This window comes from Plectropomus leopardus, chromosome 11 (assembly GCF_008729295.1).
Source record: "Plectropomus leopardus isolate mb chromosome 11, YSFRI_Pleo_2.0, whole genome shotgun sequence".
Lineage (NCBI taxonomy): Eukaryota > Metazoa > Chordata > Actinopteri > Perciformes > Serranidae > Plectropomus > Plectropomus leopardus.
Window position 1 is genome coordinate 23,334,819 of NC_056473.1, and position 19,190 is coordinate 23,354,008.

General features: G+C 41.2%; 1 protein-coding gene across 2 annotated transcripts; it reads right to left on the reverse strand.

Moving 5' to 3' along the window:
* Positions 1-468: 468 nt before the first annotated feature.
* hrasb (HRas proto-oncogene, GTPase b) lies at positions 469-18,980 on the reverse strand. 2 transcript variants are annotated; one of them, XM_042495688.1, is made up of 6 exons: positions 18,714-18,980; positions 8,180-8,320; positions 6,486-6,664; positions 4,779-4,938; positions 3,957-4,081; positions 469-3,373 (listed from the first exon to the last, which is right to left on the reverse strand). In XM_042495688.1, the coding sequence occupies exons 2-5, from the start codon at positions 8,288-8,290 to the stop codon at positions 3,962-3,964; spliced, it is 570 nt and encodes a 189-aa protein (XP_042351622.1). In that variant the 5' UTR covers positions 8,291-8,320; positions 18,714-18,980; the 3' UTR covers positions 469-3,373; positions 3,957-3,961. The 2 variants fall into 2 exon arrangements, with proteins under 2 accessions (XP_042351622.1, XP_042351621.1); XM_042495687.1 differs by having other exon boundaries at positions 8,180-8,323.
* Between the last annotated feature and the right edge of the window lie 210 nt (positions 18,981-19,190).

Here is a 19,190-nt window from a genome sequence, read left to right on the forward strand (position 1 = left end):
AACCCATAAACACACACACACACACTCCATTTCTGGGTAATATAGTCCTCTTCATAAATTAATCACACATCAGTTGTATAGCGAGGCAAATATCTACCAAATGTTCAATGAATTGATAAAGACACCAATTTACACAAAATACTAATTTTAGACACAGTTTATCTATGAGGGAATCATTAACAATCTTTTTTTTCTTTGGTCATTGAAATGGTTCAAGATTGCTGAAAGAAAAACAGGTCTGCCTTTACTTCCTGAAAACCTTGTGTTAATAGCACTGCTGATGGTAAAACTCCTGTGTAAACACATTTTATGACTGTCCTTTGAACATTCACTTATTTTGTGTTTTTCTGAAATTTTGTCCCCTTTGTCCTACTCTGAAATATGATACATGAAACAGCCTGTAGGTGGCAGCAAACCTCAAATTTGAGATGATGTGAAAGTTAGATGTTAAAGGGACCAAAGACACAGTTTCATCTTGACATCTTTATTCCTGTCCAGCAATACATTTGCCACATTTTCAAAGAGTAAATACATCTTAAATAGCTAAACAGTTGACATTTTCACAAATTCCTTCCAAACCTTCGTCCACAGTTTGCTAGGGAGAAACAAGCCCTTGAGCCCACTGTATCCTTGTGCAAAACTCCCAGTGGTCCATACAGTCTTTATCATGCTCACCAGGTTTTCTGACGTGTATACTTGTGGTTTTGCTGGCTGGAGTGTCCCTGTGGCAACATGACGCCAATATTCTAATGAAACGGGAATTTGAACACAGATTTGTGGAATTCTATGTATTATTATCATGGATGTACTGTTTAAAAGGTTGACGGGGAGAGGACAAGCGTACGATCAGGACTGTAATTGCAGGTTACAAACGCCACACTCTTCTTTTCCTTTTAAAGGTTTAAGTACAATAGGTGAAAAATAAAAGTTAGGAACAACACAGCCAAAAATGGGACCAAAGATCATCCGCTGAAATGATTTCAATGTTGTAAAATCTAAACACGAGGCTTCTTTCAGACAATATCTAAAGACTCAAACACATTCACAGTTCATATCCTTCCTCTGAGCAGAAAAAAAGAACGACTGACTGATAAAAACAACTTGGCCACTATCATCCAAACAGTTCTTTAAGCCATGTTTTGAGTGAAACTTTCAACTGTACAAAATCCATTAGGTCAGAAATAAAGATTTGGTTTTCCTTCACAGGAGAAAATGGCAAAATAACATTTTATATCTTTCATGGAAGATGTCTTTGAGGTTTGCATCTGAAGCTTGTTAAAACCTGCCTGTAGTATCTGGGACTCCATACGTTATCATACATGAAACATTTTCTGAACTGTTTAAGTATAATTTGGACTCAAAGTAACAATTTCTCGTAATCACTACCACATGGTCCAATCTAACGGGACTGAAACATAATATCAACATGAGAGCAAGACAACGTGGCTTATACTGGGCTTTAAAACTGCTGTTTTTCAGTCTTCTTCAGACGCAAATGCCATTAAAGAACCCTTTTTTAAAAATCAGTGTAGTGTTTTCAGGGGCTTGCCTTGTCTTTCAAATTCTATACAGCGCATATCTAAATTCAACACACTTCTAGGTTGTTTTTTTTTTTAGTTGCACACATAATCAAACATAAACAAAACAATGCAGCCAACAGAACACATAATCGTCTCAGGTAGAGCTCGCTGCATACGTGAGGTACATACAGTCTAGCTAACAGATAAGGCAACGTAAACACCGAGCAGTCTTTTTTCATTTAGGCAGCAAATTATTGTGGAGAGCACAAGCTAGTCAGTATTAAGAAACAAAAGCGATTCACTCCCATAACCCAAAATCCATCACCTATTACAAACAATAGTCCCACATATACAGTAACTATGGATTCTGACATGATTAGCACCTGAACTGATATTGTTCCGTTGTTGAGCTGAGGTGGCAGAGAAAAGAGGAGCGGTTTGAGGGTAGCGTGGTGTGTGGAAAAACTGAAGTTCGACTCTGAGGCAGGACTTGTGCGTTACACTCTGCAAAGCTAACTGGTGACATCCTTAACCCTATTGTCCAGGACTGTCACATGAGACTTTCCTGGACCCTGATTCCTGAGCCTTAATATCCACATGGAGTGATTCTTGCAATGCTGTTATCACTGCGTAGCAAATAAGAGTTGTACAGCATAGAGCTACTGAAATGAAATGCAAGAAAAATCAACTGGTTGTTGTTTTGTTGAAAACAATAACCTATCATTGTATAATTGCACAAGTGCAGAGGTGTCCTCATACTCTACAAGCAACCTCTCCAGCTTTAGCAACTTGAGAGACAACTACATTTTCATGCACAGTACCCCTCCTTCCTTATCCAAAGTAAAACAAGTAGGAACGAGAGGTGGTTTATTCCCAATACTTTGTGTAAATTGGACAGTAAAGAATCCTATTGCACCAGAACCTACGTACACTAGCCATTACTATTATTATTCCACAACGACAACTCTTAACTGTAGCAAAGAAAACATCTGAAAGGAGAGGAGGCAGCTGCATTCTGGAAATTCATCTATCTTTATATTCTCCATCCAACATTTCTATCCCGAGAGGAATTCCAACTACATTGGGCAGGTCGTGAAAAATGTCAAACCAGGTGCCATGTGTAATAAACACCCTCGCTCACATATTGCTGTGACTTCTTCGATCACAAACAAAATGTTCCATATCAAAAACAAAACCAAAGATTTTGTACAGCTAGGCAAACAACATATTAAGGTCATTCCCATGTCAGCCTCCACCCCCTGTATCCAGTAATAAAGAAGGGACTACACAGCCATTCCAGGGAAACCAAAAGACAGGTGGAGTTAGATGTGGGGTTGTTTATGTGAGAAGGGTTTGGGTAACTGAACATCCTCCAGTCCTTTCCATTTAAGTCAGTCAGTCCTTCCAGTGGGCAGGCAGGGGGAGTGGAATTAGGATTTCAAGGTGGGGAGAGTGGAGGGAGAGACACCCCCTTTAGGACCAGTGTTGAGACTGAAAACAATAAGTTAGCAGGAAACTTGTTGAACTACCCAGCGAGACCACACTTGAGTTGACATAAAGTCATTAGTGGAGTTGCTCACAGGTCGATGTGTGGACCAAACAAAAAAAGAAAAGGGACTGGACCAGGCCAGTTCTGGTAGCCACTTAGGCAACAGTCCAAATCCTCCTTTCCATGAAGGTCTATGGTTCAGTCAGCTCTGGTGGTTTCCTTGAGAGCTTTTGCTTCAATCATCCTCTTTTTGAAAAAAAGTTTATATTTCATCATTGAGTTGTTTTATCGTTCTATCTTTAAGTCCATGCTGCCGCTACAATCTGTAGCATTTCTTCTCGACGTGCAACAGTCAGCTGGAAAGCTGAAATCACAAAAAAGGGAGACAGACGTTAGTGCCGTTAAATTTATATTTCTGGGAAAACTAAAACATAATGAGGAGTTCAAGCTGAGCAAAATATGGCTCCATCTACAACGGACAGTCATATCATTTCAGCATACAGGGTGGGATGCCCATTGTGCCAAGTTTGAAAAACTTATTGCATAAAATACACAGAGGCCTATATGCATTGCCTTAACAAAATTGGGGTATTTGGTTCTCCTTTTCTGATCTACATGACATTAATGCAGGAAGTATTCTGTAAATTATTTAAGAAAGAGCATTAAGAAAAAAATAAATGTCAACATTTTTTTGAGATTTTACAACTCAAATTCATAAAAAGATAAAAGATAATTCATAAAATCCCACTATTCATTTCCATGTCCTTTTTAAAAGGTCGATTAAAGACATTTGAAAATCAATTAAGGTCTTATTTTGTAATTAATAAATCCAATGCCTTTTACAATTTTTCAATGATCTGTAGGAAACGTGCAAAACAGAGCAATTAGAAGACTTCCCATATTGCTATGTAGCTATAAAAGAAGAAAGAGAAATTTCTGTGTCTCACCTGCATCACGATACCACACAGCGACAGCTCATACAGTCCTGACCGCTCTCATCAGGCGGGTTCAGCTTCCTCAGCTTATGCTGTCGGATCTCCCTAACCAGTGTGTAGAAGGCGTCCTCGACTCCCTGCAAACACAGAAAGGTTACGAATAAATCTCGGCACATACAATGGTCAGTTCCAGGTGGTGTAGACTGCACGCACACCTTATAACTGACAGAAAACCTCTCAGGTGTAGTCGCCAGTGAGAGGCCTGGCAACATCACCATGGCAACACTGATACTTCAGATGCTGTTACTCAAGAAATCATAATGACTAAAAAAAATGCTCATCTGTTTGAATGACAGTCTTTCTGCGGGTTCAATGATGAATGCCATAGTCTGTATGCACCTTCATAACGTGTGACAGTGACTCAGAGACAGTGGGAGCTGTGCGGCGACTTGTCCTTATGAAGCCTTTCAAATACTGTAGCACTATTCTCAAGCCAAGGTAACCTGGCTGTGAGTCATTGCCTGCGGCATAATAAAATGTTTCAAGCAACATAAATCACATCACACCGCGGGCCATCCACTGCTCTTCATGTGCATTAAAACACACGCAAAATGTAAAATTACAGAGCCCATACTAGAACACTGTCATAATTTGTTTACAGTATGGTGCAGCACAGAGATGCTTCAAATGTATCTTTTGTGGTTTGCAAAGATGGGAGAAAAAAATTAAACATAAGTCAAACTTAAAGGTAATTTCAAATACCAGAGATAGAGGGAGAGAGACAGGAGGTGTATGTATTTTATTGTGGGGGTGTGCTTCTTGTTTACAACCTACCTGTCGTGTTTTGGCAGAGGTCTCAATATAAGGGATGCCATAAGAGCGGGCGAGTTCCTGGGCTTGCCTCGTGTCCACTGTGCGTGCCGGGAGGTCACATTTGTTTCCCACAAGCACCATGGGAACATCGTCTGAGTCCTTTACACGTTTAATCTGTTCTCTGTGAACCACAAAACAAGAGAAACAGCCATTTAATTGCAAAACTTTTACTGTTTCCTTAATCCAACCCAGGCACTGCATTTAGTCAAAGTGACATATCTCTTGTCCGGGATCCTCCCTGCTTCATAAACAACAGCAGCTCCACCGCTGGAGAGCCAACCACCCAGGGAGCTCTAGGACCCTGAGGAAGAGCCGGGGCCCTGCCGGTGCTGGGCTGTGCTGCACTGCTGAAGGAGGGAGGTGGAGAGGAAGGGAAGGAGGGGGGAGGGATGGACAACAGGCAGGCGGCGAACAGCATTACCTCATCACTACAGCAGCCAGCGCCAACCGCCAGGCAGTCAGGGGGAACTGAGTGAGAGGAGTGGGTCAGATCAATCTATCAGCTCGGCCCTTCTTCTCCCTAAGCCACAGTACAGCAGGATGCATCCGCTACAGTCAGCCCTGCCCATCTGCAGTCAACAATGCCAATGGTGTTCATGGCCACAGTTGCTCTTGATGTCACAACAGACATGGTCCCCTGTTAGACCACTGCCTTGTAATATACTGGTGAGGCAGGTATTTTAAGTCAACAGGAATGTAAAAGATTCCAGCAAACACCAGAAAAACATACTTGGTGCAATCGGTATAATACTGCTAGTTGGTTCACATGAAAGAAAAAAGAATCAAAATGCACCGCCAAGTTTTAAGCAGGTACTAACCAGTATGTGCCAACAGGGGAGCAGAGGTTTTGCTAAAATGCCTGACTATTTTTGCCAGTAATATACGGAACAGATCTTTCAGTAACTCCAGAGTTTTAACTGGGCCACTACCTATTTCAGCATTCAACCAAAGATCCATGCACAATTTCACAACTTGCATAATGATTTCACAGTGATACTAGCAGTTGTATTAAAGCCAGGTGTAAAAAAACAGGGCTGGGCTGAGATGGCAGCAAGTCAAATAAACATGTGTAAGGAACTCAGAAAAAAACCCTCTTCAAATCTGTAGAGAAGGTAGCAGAGTTAATATGCAGCCTTTTTTTACTTGCCACGTGCAACACTGGCAAGTGGGTGTCTAATGTGATGAGAAAGACAAAATGTGGCAAAGAGAGAGAACACTGTCATCTCCAGCTGAATCTCTTCCCCCTCCCTCCTCGTCTCCTTTCCTGTCCTTGAAAGTGCTACCTCTCTCCCGCTCCTCTAATTGAGTCAGGATCGATTTCATTGGCATCGTGCTGTAATCCTCCAGTTGGGGGCTAAGCTTTCTTTAGCCGTGTTAAACGCTACAGCATGACATCATCCCAACTACTGCAGAGAGCTGGCACACATACGTATACATATCCCTCTCTGTCGAGACCCCGTGGCAGTCCCTGCAACACACACTGCATTTACAGAAACACACAACCTTACAAGAGAACTACCAGAAATGACTTTCTGTCTGACCATCTGTGATCGGACTGGTAAATACACACGTGCAACGACAGATTTCATAGCGCACAATGTCATGATTTGTGATGCCCCTGCATCCCTACACCCAAACCCTCCTACTTTGCTTCACTCTTACACACACCTGTACTGATGAATGTCCTCAAATGACTTTGTGTTGTTGATGGCAAAGACACATAGAAAACCTTCCCCGGTCCTCATGTACTGATCCCTCATGGCGCTGTACTCCTCCTGACCTGCAGTGTCCAGGATGTCCAGCAGGCAGGTCTCCCCGTCAATCACAACCTGTTTCCTGTACGAGTCCTGTAGAAAAAGGGAGAGAGGCCAACATTTAGCGAGGTGGTAAAAAATATGTGAGTGAGCCACCTGTGACAAAAGAGAGACACAAAGCAGATGGTTCAGGTGGAATGTGAGGCAAATGTGGGTCATTGAGGTTGTTACATCCTTGGCCACTCGGTGCTTAGCAACATGTCCATACACAAAAACCTTGTTTCCACCAAGCAGACTGGTTCAATTCAGTTCATTACACATCAGAATGCTTATTTCTGTGTTTCCATCATCAGAAGTTGTGGATGTGGAATAGAACCATTCTGATCTACTATTCATGCTATTTGTACTGTACTGCAGTAATAGTTTTAGCTCGCTAGGAAAGTTGACGGAGCTCAGCGGGTGGCTTCACAGCTTTAGGGCACTTCGCGGTGCTTCCAGCTCTGCTGTCTCTGCCACAAAGCACGCTGTGCTTCGTTCTCAATCAGGTGTGCTCTCAGGAACAGTAATTTTGTACCGACTGATTTAATGTTAGTAGGTGCTTGGAAGTACTGACATAATTTGGCTGGTGCCCTTAAAAGTAGTTCACTATTCAACCCTACTGAGCCAATACTAAAAGGTGAAGCTAGAAACACTGCAGTTGTTGATTGGTCAATAGAGAAACAGCACTCTTGCACAAAAAGGACTCAATGCTTAAACCACAAACCTGCTATTTTTAAATATCCCATTGATTGCAACAGAGACTCTGAACACTGGTAAAAACCACAGCTACATTTAAGAATACTGTCTGCAGTGGAAATTCAAAAAAAGAAGTTTTAGGTATATGTTCGTATGGAAACGGGTATGACTGGTATCCATTAATTCCCTGTCCACTTCAAATGCACATCTAGAGATCAGAGGAGCAGGGTATTGGAGCCAATGTTTAGCCTTCCAACACGCAGCCACAAAAACATGGAGTGCCGTCCCTTTGTTTGTTAGAGCATAGGGGCCAGGAATGCAAATACACAAAAAGGACATTGTCTGGCCAGAGGCAGGCGTGGTGAGAAAGAGAGGGAGAGTGTGGAGACAGAGAGGGAGAAAAAGAGAGGAGAAAACATTCTCACTGGCTGCACTCTCCTCTTTGCAATGTCTGCAATCTTTTTCTTGTTTTCATGAAACTATAAGAATCACAGAGGGGTGGAGTAAATATTTATTCTTAAAAGGCAAATTTGGAATTTCTTCAAGCTGGATGGTTTGGAGAATAGCCACAGACATTCGATTAACTTAATTAAATTAACTTGATTTAGACAGAGCTGTCATGTCAGTAGGATACAAGCAATACTTTTCAGCAGGGACTGAGGGACTGGATGTTTGTATACAACATGTAGATTAATGCATGAACTTCTATCACATCACATCACACTAAAAGTGGTGGACAACCACACAATTCCAGGGGAGCTGGAAATTATTATTTTTTTGAACATTTTAAATAACCCTCGTCTACATTCCCACCCAACACCCAAGATGCCTCCCACAGGAGCAATGTGAAGAGCATGCAAAAAAGAGTCATACCTCTATGGTGGGGTCATATTCATCCACAAAGTGGTTCTGGATGAGCTGGATGGTGAGTGCACTCTTGCCCACGCCTCCAGCTCCCACCACCACCAGCTTGTACTCCGTCATCTTTGCCGCTGCTGCTCACCACAGACACCACTGCTGGAGAAAAGAAAGGGAGAAAGAAAGGTGGAGGTTAGCAGTCTGACAAGAAACAAACACATTGCCAAGACTGGACAGCAGACAAACACAGAGCTCTGACAAGCTGCGCTCTGTCACTGGACTCTCATGATGTGGTCCAAAAACGTTGCTGCCCAGTGGTGAGAAACATTAGTGGTTTTTTTGTGTGTGTGTGTAGTGGGGGCTGAGGTTGAGACCCTCAAAGGGGAATGTGAAAAATGTGCTGAAGGTACTCAATGTTCCAATGCTCTCCCGCTCTGTGTGAGCAGCAGAGAGTGTGTGTATGTGAGAGGGAGAGCTACAGAGGCAGCAAGGGAGAAAAAGAAGGGGCATGACACTGGCAGACTGGTCCTCATCACTCAGGCTTCGCATTACTGATGTCTAACTTTGAACCCAAGGTGACAGATGCCAGAGTTCAAAAATATCAAATATTAAAAATCACAAAAATAGAGCAGTGACAGGAACACGCTGAAGGCAAAGATTTCAAAGAGTAAAAATGTGCAAAATTTGCAGATTTGCACCATTTTTTCTGTCAACAATCATTATTGCTAACAAAGCTATGCTGTGAATTGTTTGTTGGTTTGCCTTGCTTCTTCCATGGGATCATCCATAGCAACAGGATGAGAGGCCTAAGGGATGATTTTATGACTCCAGGTGTGCCTGCAGTTGTCCCCTATGGACCCACTGAACCCACTTAAGAGGTCTAGTCGATGCAACAGGGCTGCCCTGACTATAAATCAAGGCATGTTATTAAAGAAACATGTCGGTCTCTTGAGAAAACATAAGCTATATCCATTTTCTGTTGGCTAAAACTTACACAACACAGGTAAACATCACTCTGACATACATTTATGCACAGAGGTTATCTTGAAGTAGAAAATGAAAAGTCAAGCACATCCAACATGGACAGGTGATATTTAAAACGTAATTTTGACTTGGAAGAACATGCAAAATTCTGCTTAAATCATCAAAGAATTTATGGGAAATTTGTCAATCTTAAAAGACATTTTTTGCCTTTAGATGTGCATTCTAGTGTTAAACATCTAAGAAATCATACATTAAAAGCATTTAACACTGACATTAATAATAGTGGAGGTTAGTGATGGAAAAAATAAAAAAGAATCCAGATTTTACCAAAGAGACCACGCTCAAAAAATATCAGAATTTGCAGAAAATGCCGATTATGCTCTCACAATGCCAACTATCGAGTCAGCTGGAACCACGCGTGTATGTCCATGCATAGACACAAGGGAATACAAAGACACACACACTGGCACCAAACCTTTGTCATCACCACCACCCTACACCCTACAACACTGCTGGCCAGTGAAATTCCAGGCATGTTGAGTCAACGGGTAGCAAAAGTAGTCATATGGGTGTTTCCATTTTATACAGTGGCAAAGTGTGACTCAGCTTATTGCAAATTTGCCCACAAAGTTACCAAATCGATGACTTAAAAATGAACAGATGCCAACCCTGTGGTAGACATGATGGCGCATGATGAGTCAGAGTAAAAAAGACATGAAGCTCTCATAGAGATTTTGCTGGGTTAAATAAGACACAACTTTAGGGCTGGTGTGACCAAACCTATGGCGAACCACAAGTAAAGTCAGCTGGGGGGCAGTGGAAACCGCAGAAGCCTCCCGTGTTTGTAGCTTCAGTTTGACATCCTGCAGACAACAGTGACTGGTTAGTTGATGTCATCACAGCGATGTCATCTCCTGATATAGTATACAGTAGAAGAAGAGTTCAGAAGAAAATTACTGAAATCTCTGTACGTCTCAGAGGTATAGTTTCCCTTTCTGTTTCACAGAAAAACTCAAACATTTTACACATTCATACTTTAAATTTGATTCAACAGTGTCATTGCCATTTTCAACACAAACCTGCAGTAATGATGTATAAATCATGTTATACTGTGTTAGACACCACTATCTACATCTGTACCACCCTAACACCCTAAACCGCCAAAAATTTCTCTTCCTCAAAAGTGGTCTGTCTCATGTCTCGCAGTTCAGAGTGAAATAAGGTCAGGTGGGGTTAAATATCTCAGCCTGTTCATTGACAGCATCTCACTTTGCTGAATGTTCCTTAAGTGAGCTCAAGAAGAAAATCACTAACCTGCACCACCTGCTAGAGTGTGTAATCAATCTGTCAGGAGTTTATGAGCACCACGGGTCACATATGCTGTTTTACCTTCTCTAGGGCACCGACTGTCATCCCTAACAGAAAATGCACTGCATGTACCTCTGATAGGCAAACTCCTGAGTCCTTGCTCACTATAGAGAAGCCAACATCCATGCTTTTGCCAGCCTTAGCAGATCACATACACACCCTGTATCTTGTGCTTTATCTCCCAAAGGACCCCTCAGTCAGTTGGAGTCAAGAGTTACTGACATGATTATATTTGTGTCTAGGCGTGCACACACACACACACACTCACACGCACACAGCTGGAGTAAATCTTGAAACTGGAACTGTAGAAAGAGAGGAGTAACAGGTGACAAGAACACAGTCTGGACAGTTTCATGCAAAGCATCCAAAGAAAACTAAACGTATAAAGCCAATTCAGTCAGTTGGAGTCAAGAGTTACTGACATGATTATATTTGTGTCTAGGCGTGGTGGAGTATTAGTAATAACTGCATGCAAGTCTATAAAAAAGGACTTGTGTATGAGATGTGTGTGAGACTGTGCTGAGGAAGGGGCAGACCAAGATTAGTCAAGACTACGACTGGCTCACTGATGTTAATGATTGACAGAAAAGCAGATTTGCTTACTGAAGACACAGCCATTTAACTGCTCTCATTCAATCACACTCATGTTCCTGCAACTCATCCTTGATGCCGTAAGCCACTGCTCGCCTTTAATGGAACAGGTAGCTCTAAACACCGTTACCAATATCAACAACAGCCTCCTTGTAAAAACACCCTCGCTGCTATAATTCTCAAGCACAACAGGAAGGGAATTATCCTGACCCCTCAATCTTGTGGCCAAACATTTAGCTTCCTTTTCCCTCACTGTAAATAAATCAACCTGGTACACAGTGCAGCTCGCCCTGGCTGGAGTACAGAGACTGTGGCAGAGCTGCAGAGCCAGCCTCGCTCCTCACAGCCTCCTTTAACCAAATAAACAGCAGCTGTTCGGAGAGACTTGTGCAGGGCAGACAGACGCTGGGTCACCTTTGGTTGAAGGCTTAAAACAGGGCAGGGATTCACATAAGGGCCAGTTTAATGTGATGCAAACAACATGGACACAAATAAGGTGTTCACTTATAGACTGGTCATTGGGCTAAGAGAGAGTGGACTTTAGGGAGTGATAAGAGTGCCGTCACCTATTAGGACTACAACTAGTATTGTCAAGATACTGGAGTTTCTAACTTGAATACAATACCTTGAAAAATAACAATATACAATAACATTTTTGATACCACAGGGAAATCTGACACTGAGAAAATGAGTACTGAAACTGTTTTAAATATTCAGTATCAATAATTCAATATCTTTGTCTATTTTATTATAGATTAATGTTAGCAAAGACACAAAGACATTGGCAGATTTTTCAGATAATAAAAACACCAAAGATTGAGGTATTTTATAAAAGGTTTCGCAATGATATAGTAATTCGACATGAGTGTTAAATGAGATTATTTCTTAACTGTAAAATGTCTTACTCAATAGATCTCTTACTCACATTACATAAAAATATCATAAATATTTGTTTATTTTCTGTTTTCAATGAAAATCGCTTCATACATTGATACCAGGTCTTTTTAAAACTCTGAAAGGTTAGCATCAGCTTCAAAAATCTAGTACTGGTCTAGCTGTACTTCAGTAAGTAATTTTGCTTGATAAATTGCTTTTACAAATATTTAATATGAAAAATGAATGTAGATTAACTTTCTGTAAGTCTCCTAATTCATTAATTGAGTAATGGTTTTAACACGTAACACGAAATATCTGTGAGATTGAGCTGTACAATAATACCCCTTTCCAAAAACAACCCCTTTTTTCTTTTTTTAAAATTAGCACGTGCATGCAGGTTTTTCAAACGCAGGTAAACCTGCTAAAAATAGGCTCTAGACTGCATTCCCACTGCCAGTAACAGATCTGTGTACATGGCACTGCAGCAGATGAGTCTGCCTATCTGTGTGTGTGTGTGTGTGTGTGTGTGTGTGTGTGTGTGTGTGGGTGTTGTTGTTGTGTCAGTCTGACATCACACACAGGCTGGAAAACGGGTTAACAGTGAACAGCAGCAGGAACACAGGTCTGCAAATACTTAACGGTGGCTACTTTACTTTATATGTCTCTTAATTATTCAGTCTCTCTTTCAAACTCGAGCAGACTAACTTGGATTGATGTTTTAGCTGCTTAGGTGGAGACGGACGGTAATCAGTGAAGGCGCGTCGTTGCATTTCACCAGTTAAGGAGCTGAAATTAGCAGGTTCACTTGGGTGTTATGTTCCTGTCAATGCGGATCGGAGCCAGAGGCAATAAATATACATGTCAACAGCAGAGTCATTTAACCCAGGTGTGAATGCAGATTGTGCACATTCCAATCCCATTAAAAAGCTAGATTTTACATGTGTTAGCAGGTTTTTTTGTGGAAATGACACTTAAAAGTAATATTTAGGTTACTGGTTAATCAGATTTTCTGAATTCTTCCAGCATACACACCTAACTAGGGCTGGGCGATATTGAGAAAATCAAATAACACAAATTTCAAATTTGACCAATTTCTCAATATCGATATTGCAACATATTGTAGGGTTGACTATTGGTGCTTTCTCTAAATATTTATTTTATTTAAGGCAAATAAACCAACAGCTAGAACAGGCTGGTAAGTTAAGAAACTGACATCACTTTACTGAAAAGAAAGACAACCCTTACTATTTTACGATATCCAAAACCTAAAATGATATCTACTTTCAAACCACCATGTGACATATCAATATATTGCCCAGGCCTAAACCGAACCCAAACTTAATTTATACATCAGGGCTCTCTCACTACTCTCATAAGGCAATGATAAATGCTGATCATGACATGCATCTTAATAACCAATACAGATCAAAATGTGCCAAAACTTAAATCAGTTAATTAATTTTCATGCTGTTTAAGTGCACTAAATTAAACTGCTGAGCAGTAAAGATGGAAAATGTAGGACACATGTACACAAGCAAAAACAAAAAAAGATTGACACCTGCACTCTCTCACACACGCACAGCTCTCCAGAATCTGACACGGTTGGTTGCTGCGGTTCTTCTACATAACCAGATCTCAAGTGTACACCTGCCAAACGATTGAAATTTACAACCTAAAATGCTAATTCAACACACCCGTGCCCGCTACTGGGAGACTGGAGGAAGCAAAACAGACAGCCATGCCATCTTCTCTCAAACTAGGCCAAGTCAGCAGCTGATTAATAATCCACACATACATATGGAGATGAATAGCAAAATTAATCATTGACAGTGATGCTGTCCCTTTCTCAGAGACACTTGTTGTCAGTTGAGGCTCATACAGAGCTGGTTTTTGAGCAGATAGAGAGGAGGCATGAGGACACAGATGCTGAAGATGATAATTATCAGCGAACACATTAATATACACACATATTTCATCCACACATGACAAAGCATGAGAACTTTTTGCCTTCGTTTCTTTTGTTCTGTACACACAGATGGTTATCCTGCCTCTATAGCGGTGCTCTTGTCTGCTGTCCTGATTTTCATATAATTACTGACAGTGCATGGTTAACCTATTCACTCCATAATGGCCCAAGACCTACATCAGTTGGCCAAATTTGCACATGCACAACCTGTAAAACCACGATGATGGCATGCATGTTCCAATTATCATACAATATACATCCCTGAATAAAGTAATAATCCTGCAGCAACATGGCATGTTCTTACACATCAGCTCATCAGAGGTGAACACAGCAAACTTCCCTAAAACCACTGTTACAATCATGACTCTGAGACAGGCTGTAGCTGCAGTGTCATCTTAAAGTTGGTGACTTATTCCAATCCAAAGTCTCCCAAATCTTGCAAAGCTGTTCCCCTTTTGATCAAGGAGCTCTATACAGTATGTCTGTGTTTAGAGTTATTTATAGCCCGCCACCTCCAGCCTGGGAAATTAACAGTTCGTTTTGAAACCCAAGAGCCCCGCCTGGACCAAGAGGATAATCTTACATGACAGCTTACGGAGGGTGCAAGTACAGAGCAGCAAGAGGGGTGATGGAAGGAGAGTGGCTGAGGGCGAGGGAGGGAGGGAGGGTGAGGGCTACTCTTACTATATGCCAATGGCATATAAAACCACAGGAGAGAGGGGTCGACCCTACTAATTCAGCAGCATGGCTCTGATAACTACAGCCAACAACCATCCCTTTACTTTTTCCTACATGGAAAACAAATCCATCACTTCAAAACATATGATGCAAGAAGGAGGGCATATGAATGGCCATCTTCCTCAACATGCATCCTGCTCTCCATTAAAGTTCTTAATTGGTTAAAGGATCCATACTGGCAGAGCCACAAGCCCACTGCAGAGATAATAGATTTTTAATGGAGCAATGATGGTAAGGAGACCCTCTCTAGGGAGGTATCATGGTCGAATACTGAGACTCCAAGACCCATCCTGGAGCCCCGGTAGCCCACTGCACCCTCCCACTGCTCTCCAATGACATCATCCTCCTAAACGGCATCCAAACATAAGTGTTGACCAGCAGCTGAGGAATCACTATTCTGCTCTCTGAGGCCAATGAAATACAAGTTATTGAGGACTCTAAGCAATTCTTATGAAGTCTATGAACTCTAGTTGTTACACTTTATCCCTTTAAAACAGCACTATCCATTTAAGTCCTCCTCTGGGGTAGGAAGCCAGAGAAAATATCGAAACATGAATGAAACTATGATTTTGCTCAAAGAGAATCTTGAGAGAAAATCCTTCAATAAACAATTCCTCCTCCTCACATTTTCTACCCTACAAACATTTATATTAACAGTTTCTGTGTGCATCTGTGCATGCTTAAACAAGCTGCTCTTAAAGGCGCTGGAGTACAAGTGACCTTTTCCCCACTGGGTCATCCTTTCAGCTTGTTGGGTAGGGTGAGATGGTGGAGGCAGCAGCAGAGATGAAAAGGCCGGCTGACCTCCACACAAAGGCCTGCCAGTTAGAGGAGCCATGGGGCTTATCGGACACCAACCACCCCAAAACCCATCAGTGGTCTTTTTTTTTTTTTTGCAATAAGAAGAATTTTGTGCATTTATTTTAGTTTGTGAGTGCATGTGATAACACTGCACACAGAGAACATACTTTGGTCACATTGCTGCCAGTCAACCTGCAGAAGACCCAACCAAATGTAGAGTCTGGTCTCCAGATAATAAATAACCTCCCTAACCTAAAGACCTAAAAACAACAACAATATCAAATCAGGAGACGGACTGTGCTTAATATAAAACATGCCCATAAAATATTTCAAACATATACACAAGAGCTTATCCTGAGCAAACTGTAAGTTTAAAATACCTCTTTTCCATCAAATTAGCTCCGGTTCTTGAACCGTTTTGGTCCCAAATTCTTGGACCTTGGTGCTATCTAGCAAATCAGCCTGCGTTTCCATCGTTTTTTTACATGGAATCATTATAATCACGGATGCATCATCAACAGAGGGCTTTGCACAATGCACAATGGAAGCAAACATCATAGCAAAATCGCAATTACATTGATTGCCAGACTGCAAACTTTTGTTTTAAGATATTTGTTTGTACCACAAAAAAGGCATGAACCAACAATTAATGAGACCATTGTTGCCTTCTCCATCCTCTCTTTGCAACCTTTAGAATATGTGACGCCCACTGTTGTCACAGTTCTCACTTCAGGTCGAAGAAAACCTGATATTTTTCGGTTCCAGCTGAGAACTAACTATTCAGGCTCTGAACCAATTTAATTTTCAATGCTCTGAATGGTTCAAAATAGGTATGGGTTCCATGTTTTTGTAAAAGGAGTAAAAGCGACGCATTTAACAAATGAAAACTCTCCACGTGAAAGCTTTATGAAAAATTGCAATTTGTAAATTCTTGGTATTGTAAGGAGTCACGTTTATTTTGGCATGCAGCTGGGCACCACCCAGGCTACAGCTGTTCAGAGAAAGGGACGAGAGATTAACATCACACCTCTATCACTGGCTGGACTACCTCCAGCTGTTTCCAGCTGCCCGAATTCTTGCCTTCACTCTGACCACCGCGGACACAGCGATGTCAAATTTACACAACTGACACTGGACCTCCTTAATATGGTCACAGAACATGTGATGTTCAGGGTGTCTACAGCTATCAGACACTTCAGTTTAATGCTTTTTAATAGCAAAAACAAAAAAACAAATAGACAAATTTTTGGATAAATCGTGTTAAATGTAGAAGTATGGTTATTAGAGTGAGTTAGGTTACTTTATATTTCACCAACAGGTGAGTGGAAGTATAAAGTAAAAAGAGTATTAGGCTCTGTCTGAGGTTTTAAGATTTGTAACACCGGAAATGTGGACTTTCACACAGAAAATTGAAGAACTGAAAAATAATATTTGATAAAATGTTATTGGAAATAAAGACATTTACAATTTAAGACTATTCAATGACTTTTAAGGCCTAGTACATATGAAATAGAAATTAAGAAATTTTAAGACACACTGGATGTTTTGTACAGCACTAGTGATGTGTTGGACAAGCAGCTGGCATGTGGACAGCACTCAGATACAATCATACGTCAAAAAGCCAACAAGTTTCAACTTGTTTCAACAAGTCAACATTTTTTGAGGGCACTAACTAAAATGTTGCCATTACTTTGTATAATGAACACGATGAATTCTGCCAAAGACTCACCTCAGCTTGGGATGGCTAAACTGTTTCTGCTCTAATCCAACAACCACTATAGCAGGGATACTCAGCTTGCCTTGCTTGGGGATTACCTTTGCAAAATGACAGGAGGCCAGGGGCTAGTTCCAGGGGCCTCATACATGTTTCTAGGATTTTAGGACATTTCTAGAATTTTAAGACATTTCTATGATTGTAGGATGTTTGTAGTAATTAGGACATTTCGGGGATATTCTGACATTTAGAGGATTTTAGGACATTTGCACGATTTTTGGATGTTTCCAGGATATTAGAAGCTTTCTTGGATGTTGAGACATTTCTAGGGTGTTGGGGCATTTCAGGGATTTTAAGACATTTCTAGGCTTTTAAGACATTTAGAGGATTTTAGGACATTTGCACGATTTTAGGATGTTTCCAGGATATTAAAACATTTCTAGGATTCTGACACATTTCTAGGATTTTAGGACGTTTCCAGGATATGATGACGTCTCTAGGATGTTAGGACATCTCTAGGATTTAATGATGTTTCTAGGATTTAAGGACATTTCTGGGTTTTTAGGACATTTCCATGATTTTAGGACATTGGGAGCTGAGCTAGGACCTCTGTCGGAGGGTGTGGGAATCCTCCGCTGGCACTTTTTTCTATTTTGATGCTTTTTTAAGCACTTTAACATCATATGTATTACAAGAGTACAAAAACAATTTCCAGTGTGAATCACTGTAGTAGTGGTGGTGGTTGGGGGTGGGGCATTTGGTCCGCGGACCGTATGTTGAGTACTGCTGCCCTGTAGCCATGATTTAAGTGATAGCCAATTAAACATCAGTGCTGTCTTTGCTATCTTCTTCCGTATAAACCTGCTAAATAGTTTTGCTGCTTATAGAGAAAAACATAATCCAAAGTCAGCTTTCTAAATGCCTTGTAATGGAATCTAACTTCCGCAGTGATACATTCAGTTTTTACTCAGTGTGACGGGGCGTCACCCTAACGTTACTCGTCTGTGTGGCCACTATCGGCAGCCTCATACTCAACATTATCTTCACACTGGAAAAAAAAACACACAGGCCACAGAAAGTGAATTCCCCCTTATTACCTTGTTCATATAAATGCCTTCGGTTTCTTTTTCAAAGTAAAATGATGGGGAAATCCACGGCGGTCTCATCTTATTCCTCCCTAACCAAGTTACAACACCCGAACTCAAGGGAGACTGTTTATCAAAATACATATTTATTCAGCAAAAGCTGAAGTGTAGGCATATCCTCTGTAAATCCCCATACATGCAGGCCTGGTAAAGACTAAGACTGACTGAAGACTACTGAGTTATTGACCTCGACAGACAAACCTCGCCGGGCATGAATTAAAATGTTACGATAGCTAGCTAACATGTTTTAACTGCAATCTCCAGCGGTGCCCAAAACACTGAAAGCATTTTAAAGCGGTACCATTACACAAAAAAACAGTCACTGCCGACATATTTCGGACACAGGAATGTGTACTGCATACTTACAACAAGCAGAGGTCTAATTAGCGACAAAAGCGACGTTTCGTCTGCCGGGAAGAAGAAAAAAATCTTTCAACTCTGTTGCCTCTCAGCTGTAATCAGTAGGAAACAAAATGTTCTTGGTCCGCTTCCCGCCGTCTTCAGGATATCTGCACCGTATTCTCTCCGATAAAGTGTTCAATTTTCAGTGGCTAAAATGCACCAAGGCATTCATTGGTTATGGGTAAAATGAGCCCGCGTTGAACAATGTGCTTCCACAGAAAGCAGAGGGGATGAGGAGTGTCGAGCCCACGCCCAGCTCTATCAAACATAGATCCGCCCCGGTTACCATGCATGTTCCTGCTGCATTCAGGTACTGTCGGAAACATGGACACTATACTTCATTTTATGATAGTATTATTCTATGCGCTTAATTTTTGTTTTAAACTATTTTTGCATGCCCTATTGTGCTGTATTGCCTTGCCGAGATGTTTTTATCGTGCT